This window comes from Manis javanica, chromosome 17 (assembly GCF_040802235.1).
Source record: "Manis javanica isolate MJ-LG chromosome 17, MJ_LKY, whole genome shotgun sequence".
NCBI lineage: Eukaryota > Metazoa > Chordata > Mammalia > Pholidota > Manidae > Manis > Manis javanica.
The window spans coordinates 53,658,475-53,671,521 of record NC_133172.1 but is presented as its reverse complement, the minus strand read 5'-3'; the positions used below and the strand labels follow the sequence as shown (position 1 = coordinate 53,671,521).

The window sequence follows — 13,047 nt, the reverse complement described above, 5'->3', positions numbered from 1 at the left end:
CTTTTCTCCTTCCTGCTGCACAAAATCTTGACATTTGTATTTCAGTTAAGGTATATTTTCTGATCTGTTTCTACATCGTGATTTTTATTTTCTCCCATTACCTCAATCTTGCTCAATCTTACCTCAATGTTGTTAACAGAAAAATTTGTGGGTGACACCATCCCTGTGGGCACTCCTCGGAGGTGGCTGCTTACGTTTCCAGGGGTCCTGATCGGCCTCCCTGGGATGGGGGTCTGCCTCCACTAGACGCACTCGCACGTGTTGGGGGCAGGCTCTGGGCCTCCGGCACGTGACCCCAGAGCCCTGGCACGTTGGCCCCCGGGGCCCTGAGCTCCGCCCAGGAAGCCCCCGCGAGGCTTTGCATCGGTCAGCACTGGTGCGCCGCCTCAGGAGGAGCTGGCCCACACGTCCGGGACATCTGTGTGTGCCTGTTAATTTATTAGCAACATCCGGCAGGGATGGGACCCACGATATCTACTGGGTCGGGGGAGGAAGGGCGGCACAGGGACCACAGGCCCAGCCACATTTCCCCTCTTGGGGTGCCACCGGTTTCCTGGAGCCTGGCTAGGCCGGGGTCTCTCTTCTCCTCACCTGTGGAAATGCCCTTTCCTCGAGCCTTTAGCCCAGGCCTCTCCTTGGCCAGGGACAGCAACCTTGTGAGCCAATCCACCTCACAGGTGTTCGGGGCAAGCTCTGGGCCTCCGGCACGTGACCCCGGAGCCTCCAGGTGGGCAGGCCCTCCTGCACATTGAGTCGGTGAAGGGCCTTATACCCACCCAGTGGTCCCATCGTCCTGTTGGACCACTGGCCTTGGTCCCGCTGCTCTGGGGAGACGGCCAGATTACGGCAGCAGTGACATTTTGGATTGGATACAGCAGGCAACGCATACATGTTAAAGCACATAGCAGTGTGACAGACCCCAGCAACCAGTGTCCCTCCCCGTTTCCCACCTGGGCCAGTCAGTCAGCATGGCACTTGCAGCTGAGAGCATTGCCCTGGGTTAGCTGCAGTCACAACCTCCTGCCCTCTGCCAGCTGTTCTGTGCCTGTCTCAGCTTACAGAGAGCGAGTGGGCAAGCCATGCCCTGGGGGACTCCTCTGGGCCCCCACCTCTCTCCCTTGGGTACCAGTATTGAGGCTGGACCAGCCCTTGTGGTCCTATGACAGCAGGATGCCCTCAGCAATGACTGTCAGGGCACTTCAGGGACGATCCCACAGCTAAGCGAGCACAGGCTCTGAAGGATGCATGGCAGGCCTGGGGCCACCAGCCAGGTTGGTGGGGACAGTGGGGGGAGGGAGAGAAAGGGCGGGCCTGGAGTTGTGTCAAGCGTGGGGGGCCAGGGCTTTGTGGGTTCACTCTTTATTGGTGAATTTGAAAGAGAAAAGCGGTAATTAAAGTAGGAGAGGGAAAAACAAGAGGTCAGTCAGCTGTCTAAGTCAGCCAGAGATCTCTAGGACACACGCTGGGGGGCAGGCGGAGGCCTGGCTCTATCCAGTCGCGCAGCCGATCCGCAAGGTGTTCTTCCAGATGGCTTCTCGCTAGTGGCTGCCTCGGCAAGCAAAAGCATAAGTCAGGCACTTGTGTCACAGTAAAAAAAACAGCTGTCAGGTGCTTAAACACCAGTCACTTTGCTACTCATTTTAATTTCAAACATATTAAGACTTGGATGGCCCCACGCATGTCTATTTTGGTGAACATGCTATGCGCATTTGAAAAGAATGTTCTCTGCAGCTGGTGAAGTGTCCCATCAATGTCAGATCGAGGTGGTTAGTTGTGTTATTGGTATTTTCTGTATCTTCATTAAATTTTTGTCATTCTATCAATTACTGAGAGGTATTAAAATATCCAACTACGTCTTTTCTTCCTTTAAATATGTCCGTTTTTGCTTTGTCTACTTTGAAGCTCTTATTAGTCACATGCATGTGCCTTGTCTTCCCTTTCTCTCTTGATATGCCCCCAAGTCTACTTAATCTAAGATTAATAGGGCCACTCCACACTTTATGTTTGCAGGTTACATTTAATATTTTTCTCACCAACTTACTTTCCATCCTGTTTTTATATTGAAGGTGTGATTCTCATAGAGCATATAGTTTGAATTGTTTGGGTAACAATTAAGTTTAGTTTTTGATTTTTTTAAAAATCCATTTGACCATTTCTGCCTCTTGTTAATACAGCTAAACTTAGGTCTGCCATTTTACTGTTTTGTTTGTCCCTTTCTTCTTTCTTGCCTTCTTTTGGATTAAAAATATTTTTAGAATTCCATTTTAATTTATTGGTTTTTTAGATATCTCTGCCCATTTTTTCAGTGGTTCCTCTAGATTCAAAATACAACTTTAACTTTTCATATTCTCCTTATTGTACCACATTATGTACCTTGAGCAAATTTCTTAGCTTCTTGGAACCTGTTCCTTCATTTATAAGTAATAAACTTGTCTCATGGCTTATTTGACTACTGAATGAGTGAATGCATATAAGGAAACCAGTAAACTGATGAGGGCAGAGCAAGAAATAGCCATTTACCACCATATTACCATGCTATTTACTAATAGCAGTACTATTGCTACTACTACTGCTGGTCTGGTGGTAAATGTTGTTGTGTTTGACCTCCTAAGGCCACAGGGGAGGCATAATAAGCATCCTCTGCAGTTTGACTGCCTGAGGTCATGTTTTCCCAGCTCTATTGATCACTCAACCTCTAGATGGCCTGTTCCAACAGGGATGGTGTGTGTCCCAGGGCACCTCTTAGCTACCCCTTCCTTGCCCAGGCCTGGCCATCTGTGCCTACTCTCCAGGCTGCTCCTATACCCCCTACAGCCCAGCCAACTGACCACAGCCTGCCCCAGCCATGCCCCTTGCCTGGTCCCCATCATAGACAAAGCCTGGCTTTATTTCAGCATCAGTGTCTGTGGTCCTGGGCAAAATCTGAGGCCGCAGTCCCACAGGCCTCCTGCTCCCTTCAGAGGTGCGCTTCCCGTCTCTCCCTCTCAATTCAAAGTGCACAGCCTCCGCTCAGTCCTGGCCTCTCCCATTTCCCCAACTGGCTGCTCCTCCTCTTCTGCAATGAATGGACAGGCTCTACTGGATCCGTGATGCAATGAAGTCTGGACGGGCTGGAGGCAAGAGGCTTGGGGCAAACACCAGCAATGCTCCTAAGAAAGAAGGAATGAGGTGAACTTGGATTCCTGCAAGGTTTCTCTTTAGTTACCACCCATCAGGAACAGACAGAAGGAGCACATGGTTACTGTCTGAAGGAGTTTTGGTGAAAGCAACTGAAATGGGAACTATGAGTCAGCAGCACTTCATCCCTTAGGCTTCTCTTCCTAAGAGGTAAAGCCACCCAAATCCTCTTCCCAGTCAGCATCAAGCTCACTCACTTTTTACAAAGCAAACGATGCTATTCCTTACCACAGTGGCTTCTCAGTTTTCTCACTAGCCCAGACCTCGATCTCCAGCTTCACATAGCCTGTCCTCTGCCCAGGTGTTCTGTCTGCTCCAGGGGTGCAGTGCCCCACAGGCAGGAGCCCTTGGTCACCCCCTGCAATGCCTGTTCCATTTTTGGTGCTCAGGATCTTTCTTGAATGAATGAATGAATGAATGAATGAATGTCTCCCTACATCCGTGATTACGGTCAACAGCCACGGTCTGGGGTTTATATTAGGCTCCCTTTACTCTCCAGTAACTTACTTCTTCAGTGGCCATTTCTGGGTTCCTTCACGACCCCCACCCACCTTTACAGGGATGTTCTGGTTTATTTTTTGGTATATTTTCTGTAACTGACAGTCCTTTTAAAACCAAGAAAGGCAGGTTCTCCTTTACTGAAACCTGTGTTACACACAAAAGGATTCAATGTGTATGTCTCAGAGTGAGGGGCAGCCTCTCCCCGGGGGGGAGGAGGAGAGAGAAGTCCTGAGGATAAGGTGACCGACGATGAGCTAAGTAAGAGCTGGAAAACAGAGCAGAGGGTCGCAGCCATGTTCCACTGACTTCTGCTCAGCAGGATGAGCTACGGGAATTCTTTTCAAATATACCAGAGTGCAGACCCAGTGGAGTCTGAAGACTCTGGAGACCTAGTGCCATGAGTCCATTGTACTTTGGCCAGTAGGGTTCGATGGGACAATCATATAAGCAGTTGAGCCAAAAAAAACTAGTGCCAAGCATGGCCTGGGGTGGCAGAGGCTCCAGACTTCCCAGACCCAGCTGCCCTGTGGGGACAGTGCCCTATGTTGGTCACACAGACGAAGAGGAGGACAAACTGTGGCCAAGGGTGGCAACTGTGACAGGGCAACAGCCAGGGTGGCTGGGACTAAACCTTCAGCTTATCCCACAAAGCCCCTCCTCTCCCAGCGCCCCGGGACCCATGTCTTTGCAAGCTTTGTGCCTGCTGCCTAGGATGCTATTGCTGCCAGGCAGCTGCTTCTGGGAGGAATCTCCCTGTGCACCAGGTGAAACCTCAGCCTGGACGGGGGGAGGGTTCTTGACTATGAACGAGAAAGAATTCTCGAGCAGATCGGAAGACTGTAGGTAAAGAAGGAATTCATTATAGAGCGAGAGTAGTAATGAATGGCAGCAGCCTTGCAGGCAGCTGAGGACAGGAAAGTGCAGAGAGGGCTGAACTTGTCAGTATAGGGCAGTCTCCCTGGCCGGCTCCTGAAGCCAGGGTCAGCTGGTGTCCAGCGTCCGCTTGGATCCGCACTGTGTGGGGGCTAGCCCCCACCACCCCAGGAGTCAGCCACGGAGCATGGGACGGAGGGACGTCATATTCTGAAAACATCCCAAAGGGAGATTTTCAGGCAGGCTCCTGCAGCTAGAGGTTCGTCAGGATCATTCATGTAGGCAACGAGAACTCACAGGCCCAAATCTGAGCTCTTAGCAGTCTCTCTCCCTACTTATCAGAAATAAAGTGCTGACGAAGTGGAGACTTGAAAATAAAATGAAATAGCAAAGAAAAAGACTCTTACCACTGGAAAAGCAGAGAGACAAAACGCACTTGTTGAGCAGTGAGACAGCTTTATTTAAAGTTACACATTTAAAGAAAGGAAAGTGTGGGTCCTCAGCGAGGAGGTGCGCTGAAAGGTTGGGGGGGGTCCCTCTTTTAAGCATTTTTCAAGAATGTGACAGAGGGCCAGGGGTGTGGACTTGTTAAGTGGTCTCAAGTTGCTTATCTCTGGTGAAAGACACCACATCTGCTCTCCTCTATTATTAGTCCTCCAGCTAGTTCTGCAAAATAAATGTAATACAAGAAATTTATTGACCCAGTTCCTCCCCAGGATAGCAGCTTCCCTCTGGGAAAATTCCAGTTAAGATGCCTGAGACCTCCTGCCCTGCTCCCAAGGTGGGCTGAGTTATTGTCTGTTTACTAAAGAATATGTTATGAAGCTTACTTCCTAACTTCCTGACTTTTAAAACACAATTTTAGCCTCAACATAGACTCTCTCCTGTTCTTACACTGTTTGTATCTCAGCCTGTTTGAAAAATTAATCATGATGCTTGTCTCAGGTCCCTGCCCCACATCACTACCACCTCATCCCCATTCAACTAGTCCTTAGACTTACCAACAGTAGAATGACACCAAACAGATTATCCAAGTCAGCTATATACCAAGATGGTCCCCAACTTCAGATTTATACATAGAACAACGTGAAAAAGCTAAAATATGTAAACATTTTAGTTACAAAAATGGTTATTTATGGAAATGTAAAGAAAATCTCCAAAATTAAAATATCAGTAGAATAAAGACAGTCACGGGACAAGGGCAGCGGGTGGGCATGGGCTCTGGAGTGAGAGGCCCACACCTGGGAACACCCCGACCAGCTGGGTTTTGTCCTGCACCCTGAACCTCTGGGCTGTGGCCTCGCCCAGGCTGTAAGGACCTGTCTTTAGGAGTTCCATCTACAAATGCTTTGGTTTATGAGGACCACAAAGCACTTTTTTTTTAGTTCTGACCTGGATTTTTAAAGTGTTGGGAGTAAGGAGCTCATGAAAGGACAGTCACTCCCATGGTCACCTCTGCAGCTGCTCAGGTAGGCAGGTGTTTTCTCAGAGCATCTGTAATTCGCTCATTTATAGTAGTATCGCTGGCATTCCCTGAAAGTTTTCCATAGGTTTTTCTGCCTTTACTATCATCTGTTTTTGGATTCGTTTCCACTGCAGGAACAATGAATGTCAAATATGTGTTTTTGTTCAGAATACAGGTTCAAGTCGAGCCCACGAGGCAGCTGTGACAGCTAGAGCCAGAGGCGAGCCGCCGTGCAGCTTAGCCTGCCTTAGCTATGCTAATGTTAATTAACTAACAGGGCCCACTTTAATGGGTAACAGTTTTAGTATAAATGAGTGTTCATTTAGGGACTAAGGAACGCATGAAAAATTTTCCAATGGAATTATGATTGTATTTTTGAAGTAGGAAAATTCTATTCTCTAGGCCCATAAAATTATATGCAAATATACACACATAAGATTCTTAGATCTTTATTTTACAAAACTTGGTGTACAAACACATACTCTTTTTCCTTGCTTTCCTTATCTGACCTGGAGGCATTTGCTCCCCCTACACATTTTTTCATAGAAAACCATCCAGCCATGATATATTTTTATACCAGTTTACTCAATCATTCCCTTACTGATAGTCACATTATTTCCTTTTTTTGTCCTTATCAAAATATACAATATACACTGATAAACATATAATCTTAAGTACTGGTACTTTTCTTCTTAAAGATTGGTATTAAAGAGTATAATATATTCTTAATGTTAAAAGACAGAGTCACAATGATTTCCAAGGAGGATGTCACAATTTACATTTCTAACAGCTATGTATGAAATTAACCTTCTCTTCTGCTTCCTTGCCACTAGTAGATGACAATTTAGAAAAACAAAGACTTACTGGACTATGGAAGTTCTGGTAAATTTGTTCAGAAAGTCACTCACATTCATATATAGCCACAGCACATCAATGATCTTCAAAAGTAACATAAAAAAAGCCAGTTACAGTTGCCATTTACAATTCTAATGCACGACTTACACTAAGTCAGTTTCCAAAGGGAAATGCTTTGGTTGACAGTGAACCTCAAGGAAGTAGAATGTGCCTCCTTTAGACCAAATACTGCAGAAATTTATTTAGAAAGTGGACTAAACATATCCAAATTTTAAAAAGCAAAAAAAGACATTTATTGACAGTTTTTTAGAATAAATTATTTTTTCCTTTAAGGTCTCTGAAATGTAACATTTGTGGACTATCTACACATCCTACTTCTTTGCAAGACAATTTATAAAAATGTTAAGAGAAACAGGGAAACACACGAAAAGACAAGTAAGTTTCTGGGTTAAACAATATTTTGGCGAATGACATGCACTTGTCTGTAAACACCCCACTGGAAAACAGTGAGAGCGCGATGGATGGGGGAATTCTTCCTCGAGCCTCGCCCACCCTCGTCTGGTGGTGCACACGAAGGACGGAACCCTACCTGCCTCCTTCTGCTCCTTCCACCTCCTCCAATTACCTCACTCGCATAGTCATGTAAATAACGCTTCTAGAAAATCTAGCAAACCCAGAAGCAGATTAAAACGCCAACACTGCCTTCTATTTACTAATGAGGCAGCCCAATAACAATGGTCAGACCAACTTAAAAATACCAGCAAGTGGTAGGAGAACAAGCTGCAAGCTGCTGACAATCCACTACACATTTCATCTGCAGTGCATGCTGGGTTGTAAGGGTACTGAAAACACGGGATGTTTAGTATGGAAAATCTTGTGTCCTAATAATCAGAGGACAAGAATTTCAAACTCCCAGTGACTATGTTAAATTCACATGTGCTGGTCTAAAATGCACAATTTGTATTTTGTGGCACGATCTCACACATACCCACTGAATTCTTAGGGTATGTCTGTAGATCCTTTATGCTGCTGCCCAGAATATTTCATTCAAGATTTTAAAATGTTCATTGTGATGCAGCTTTGTTTGTCTCTTTACAATTGGTATACTCTGATGTGAATCCTTCAGTCCCGTACCCTAACTTTGAATACACTACTCTTCTTAGGAGGCCCTATTTGTACACATTTTTGAGTGGATAGCTTGTGTGTCCTCCGGTACCTTCACTGCTTCTCAGCCGCCGGAAGGGGTCTGGTGGAAGGGTTTCCACCGCACAACCTGGCTGCAGTCTCAGGGTTTAGCCCCTGTATGAACTCTCTGGTGGACACTGAGTCGGGACTTCCTGCTGAAGGCCTTCCCACATTCGGAACACTCATATGGTTTTTCTCCTGTATGGATTCGCAAATGTAATCGAAGAGTTGACCTCTGGCTGAATGTTTTGCCACATTCAGTACATTCATAGGGTTTCTCTCCCGTATGAGTTCTCATGTGTATAATGAGTTGTGAGTTCTGGATAAAGGATTTTCCACATTCGCTGCACTCATAGCGTTTCTCCCCTGTGTGAATTTTCTGGTGTATAATGAGGTTTGACTTCTTGAAGAAGGTTTTTGCACACTCACTGCACTCGTAGGGCCGTTCTCCTGTGTGGATTCTCTGGTGTGTAGTGAGTTCAAACTTCTGGGCAAACGTCTTGCCACATTCACTGCACTCATAGGGCTTCTTCTCCATATGCGCCCTCTGGTGGACAATGAGGTTCGACTGGTGGGTGAAGGCTTTCCCACATTCAAGACATTCAAAGGGCTTCTCGCCGGTATGAATTCTCTGATGTTTAATGAGGTTGGCCTTATGGGAGAAGGTTTTCTTACACACGTTACATTCATAAGGTTTCTCTCCAGTATGGATTCTCTTGTGACTAATGAGCAGTGACTTAAAGGAGAAAGCCTTGTCACAGTAATTACAAATAAATGGTTGTACCAAATTTCTAATTTTCTGATGTTTAAAAATGGCTTCTTTATGGCTAAAGGTTTTTCCACTTTTGGTGTATTCAGAGTATTCTACCCCAGGGTGGGTTTTCTCTTGCTTCAGATAGAGGAGTGCTTTTCCGAATCCATTACACTCATCAGCTCTCTTTCTCATATAGCTTCTACTACTATTAAATAGGTCTGAATTAGATTTCAAAGTTTTTTCATATAAGTCATATTTATAGGGTACTTGTCTTAAGGAAATAAAGTCTGTGCTCAGATTAAATGTTTTTCCAAAGAGATTACCTCTTTCCTCAATTGGGGTTTGGTTCTTAAAGATTATAAATGGTCTCGCCTGCTCGTCTGGGTGGCTGTGGCCCCTCTCCACCTGCTCATCAGCCTTCCACACCTCTAGGAGAGAGCACATGAACACCGGGTCAGCCTCTCACTGTGGGGTTCATCACTGTCAAGTCTCCTCAGTGCCCCACTGTAGGGCGGCCTCTTTAGTTTGGGACCCAGTCTGACAATCTCAAGTCCCCAGTGCAAATTTTTCCTACCTCTTAAACTCTAAGAGACAAAGCGTGGGGCAAAGGCAGCAGAAACCAACATTAGACACAAGTAGCATTGCCATCTTACAAAATGACCTCGGAGTGTGTGACGTGAAAAAAAACAGAGCTGCAAACAGGGCACAAATGATGTGGGGAGGCTGGTCACGCCAGGGATGAATGGCACACACAGTGTCCTCAAGGACAAAGGGCAGTTAGCACAGACCAAGAGAATAAGCAGATGAAGATGTTAAGGGAAAAAACCTAGGCCGATCTGAGTTGAGCAACCAGTACTTAGGCTCTGAGTTACCACGGCTAGACTGGCACCTCGCCTCCATGCACCTAGTGCCTTCCTTTTTCTCCTCTGCTCATCTATACGAGTAGCCTCCTACAGGCAGCACTTCTCACAGGCTTGCAGAGATAATCCCAGTGCCAAACTCCAAATCTCTGAAGTGAGATATTTACAAATGGCAAGATCCAGAAATGCTTATGTTCTGTGGAAAACATAAACCCAAGGATTCAAGATCCTTCTTACAGAATCACTCACTGCTACTGCTAGTTCCACTAGCTTTTGCTCCTGAACTTGCTGGAGAGAGAATGTGTTTTTACCATCACATCTGATATTTCTCCTTTTAATATGTTTAATCTCTTCCCCAAACCAGTCTTGTTCCTGCTTTCATGCAAAGGGACCTTAGGGACCAAGTTCGCCCAGCCTCAGCTACAGCTTTTAACAAGCCTTATACCCTCATCTACATATTACTGCTTATTCCTGACTCTTGTGATCCTGCCACCATTTGTGACCAGGACAATGCTGACACTCTTGCACTGAAATGGCTGCAGTTTCCTTGAGGCCACTACACCAATTCCCATAACCTAAAATATAAATCACCATTCTGGCAAACCAAGAATACTAATGAAAGAGCAACTAATTGCAAAACAAAGGTTTAAGACATAAGACATGTTAGACAAGTATCAAGGCTCAAGTGTGAGAGGCAAATACCTATAAAAGTTAAACAAGAAAGAAAAAGCAGGAACAAGATGCTATTTGGAGATATGAGTCAGAGATCTGAGCTATACAGATGAGCCAGCTGTTCTCAGACATCTCTAAAGGTTTAAGGATTTGAAAAACAGGTTCCTAAAATATACTTCAAAAGTACCAACCCATTCATAATCCCTGGGATATTATTTCCATTGGCTTCTGATTCTCCCTCTCATCTCCCACAACTTCCTTGGAAAGTTCTGCACTGGTGGTTCTAACTTTGCTATCTTCAACTCTTCTCATTGCTCCAACTTAAAAATCACTTCTGATTTGAAAATATTAGAGAACTTGCTAATGGAACACAGCTCCTAACTGCTTAGACTTCACAAATCCCCCCCAAAATAAAGAAGGTAGAATTGTCAGAGTCTCTCTCAGCTTTAACACCTGAAACTCAAAGCCTAAATAATTTAGTAATTCAGAAGCTCATCATTTTTGGTAACTCAGAAAGAATATAAATGCTATTAAGCAAAAAGTGAGCTATACCTGGAAGCTGTCCTTACCCACAGAGAGTAAGTTGCTATAATTCTCCAACATCACATCCATGTATAGAATCCTCTGAGAGGGGTCCAGCTGCTCCCATTCCTCCTGAGTGAAGTCCACGGTCACATCCGTGAATGAAACCGACTCCTGAAATGGCATATTGCTATTTATTCTGAAATGATCAACATTTGGTGATATAGAAAGGATTTATGAAAACTTATCCTTACAATGTTGTAAGAGTCATTCATCATGAAAATTTACATACATACAAAATGTACACCTGTACATCTTCACTATGTTTTGTTATGCCTCCAAAGAGTATTTTTATAAATAAAGCATTTATTCAGGATTCCCTATATCTTCAACACTGTCATATTTGACAGCTATCTAAGATTAATAAACCACTGTTTCTCTCCTGAAGATGGGTACAGGGAAATAAACACATCACCATGATAAGCATATTTAATGTCACTAGTACAGTTATGACTGACACTTATATGGGTATGATTTCTTGTGGCAGCAAACTACACACTACTAAAGAGTTAAAGCTTTAAATATTTAAAGGCAGAAGATGAATTTTCAATTATAAGACAAAAAAATATCAGGCATAACTAAAGGTCTCTCTACTGTATCTAAGCCATAAAAACGGTAGAAAAATAAAAAATAAGTGGGATTACATCAAACTAAAAAGTTTCTGTATAGCCAAGGAAATCATCAACAAAATGAAAAGGCAATCTACTAAATAGAAGAAAATATCTGCAAATCATGTATCTGCTAAGGTCTTAATACCCAAAATATATAAAGAACTCATACAACTCAAAAGCGAAAAAACAGTAACTAAAAATGGGCAAAGGATCTGAACATTTTTCCAAAGGACATACAAAATGGCCAACAGGTACTTGAAATCACTAATGAAAAGGTGCTGTACATCACTAATAATTAGGGAAATGCAAATCAAAACTACCAAGAGCTATCACCTCAATATCACACTTGTCAGAATGGCTAGCTCAAAAACTAGAAATAACAAGTGTTGGTAGGAAATTAAAGTGATGCAGCCACTAAAGGAAAATAGTATGAGGGCTCCTCAAAAAAACAGAATTACCATGTGATCCAGCAATTCCACTTTTGGGTATTTATCTCAAGAAAACAGAAACACTCGAAAAGATACATGCTTCGCCATGTTCACTGCAGCAAAATTTACAATAGCCAAGATGTGGAAATAAACCAAGGTCCACAGACAGACGATGAATAGATAAAGAAAAGGCAGCATATATATATATACACTATGGAATATAATTCAGCTACAAAAAGGAGACCCTGACATTTTGAACAACATGGATGGACATTTAGGGCACGATGCTAAGTGAAATAAATCAGAGAGAGACAAATACCTTATGATCTCATTTTTATGTGGAACATAAAAACAAAATCAAGCTTATAAATAAGAGAATAGATTGGTGGTTGCCACAGGATGGAGGTAGATGATATGTGAAATAGGTGAAAGATCTGAAGGTATAAACTTCCAGTTACAGACCAGGTTAAGTTATGGGGATGCAATGTATTCCATGGTGACTCGATTAACAATATTGTATTGCATAGTTGACAGTTGCTAAGAATATAGCTCTTAAAATTTCTCAATGCAACAAAAGAAGTTATAACTATGTATGGCATTAGATGTTAACTAAACTTATGATGATCATTTCCCAATATACACAAATCTCAAATCATTGTTGTACACCTGAAACTAATATGCCAATAAAATATTAATAAAATTTAATTTTATTAATAAAATTAAATAAATTTATAATTATTATTTAAAAAATTAAAAGATAATTCTATATTTAAAAAATGTTCATAGCATCATTTTACACAAGCACACAAAGCTGGAAAAACAGCAGACTAATTTCTTGTGATATACCCAATCCACTGAGCACTATATAGCAATGCAAATGGGCTGATTCTAGCTACACAGAATTTTGCAAGGTAGAAATGCTGGCTAATTTCTATTTCTTGGCCTGAGTGGTGGATACATGGGATTTTATATATATGAATACACACATACACATATATTATACCACATGTGTATCTTAAACACTCTTCTATATATATGATGGTTTTCACATAACAAACAATCCCCATGAAGCAAAAGAAATGTG

At 43.3% G+C, this 13,047-nt stretch overlaps 1 protein-coding gene across 12 annotated transcripts in view; it reads right to left on the bottom strand.

Annotated features, from left to right (window-relative positions):
• Positions 1-1,443: 1,443 nt before the first annotated feature.
• ZFP1 (ZFP1 zinc finger protein) overlaps positions 1,444-13,047 on the bottom strand; it is a 28,402-nt gene continuing 16,798 nt past the window's right edge. For 3 of the 12 annotated variants that reach the window (XM_036993849.2, XM_073225525.1, XM_036993851.2), the window contains 2 exons: positions 10,912-11,038; positions 5,736-9,238 (listed from right to left, as the gene is read on the bottom strand). In XM_036993849.2, the coding sequence (XP_036849744.2) occupies positions 8,157-9,238; positions 10,912-11,038 (1,209 nt within the window). In that variant the 3' untranslated portion in view covers positions 5,736-8,156. The other 9 variants (XR_012126523.1, XR_012126522.1, XR_005054653.2 and 6 more) reach the window with 9 other exon arrangements.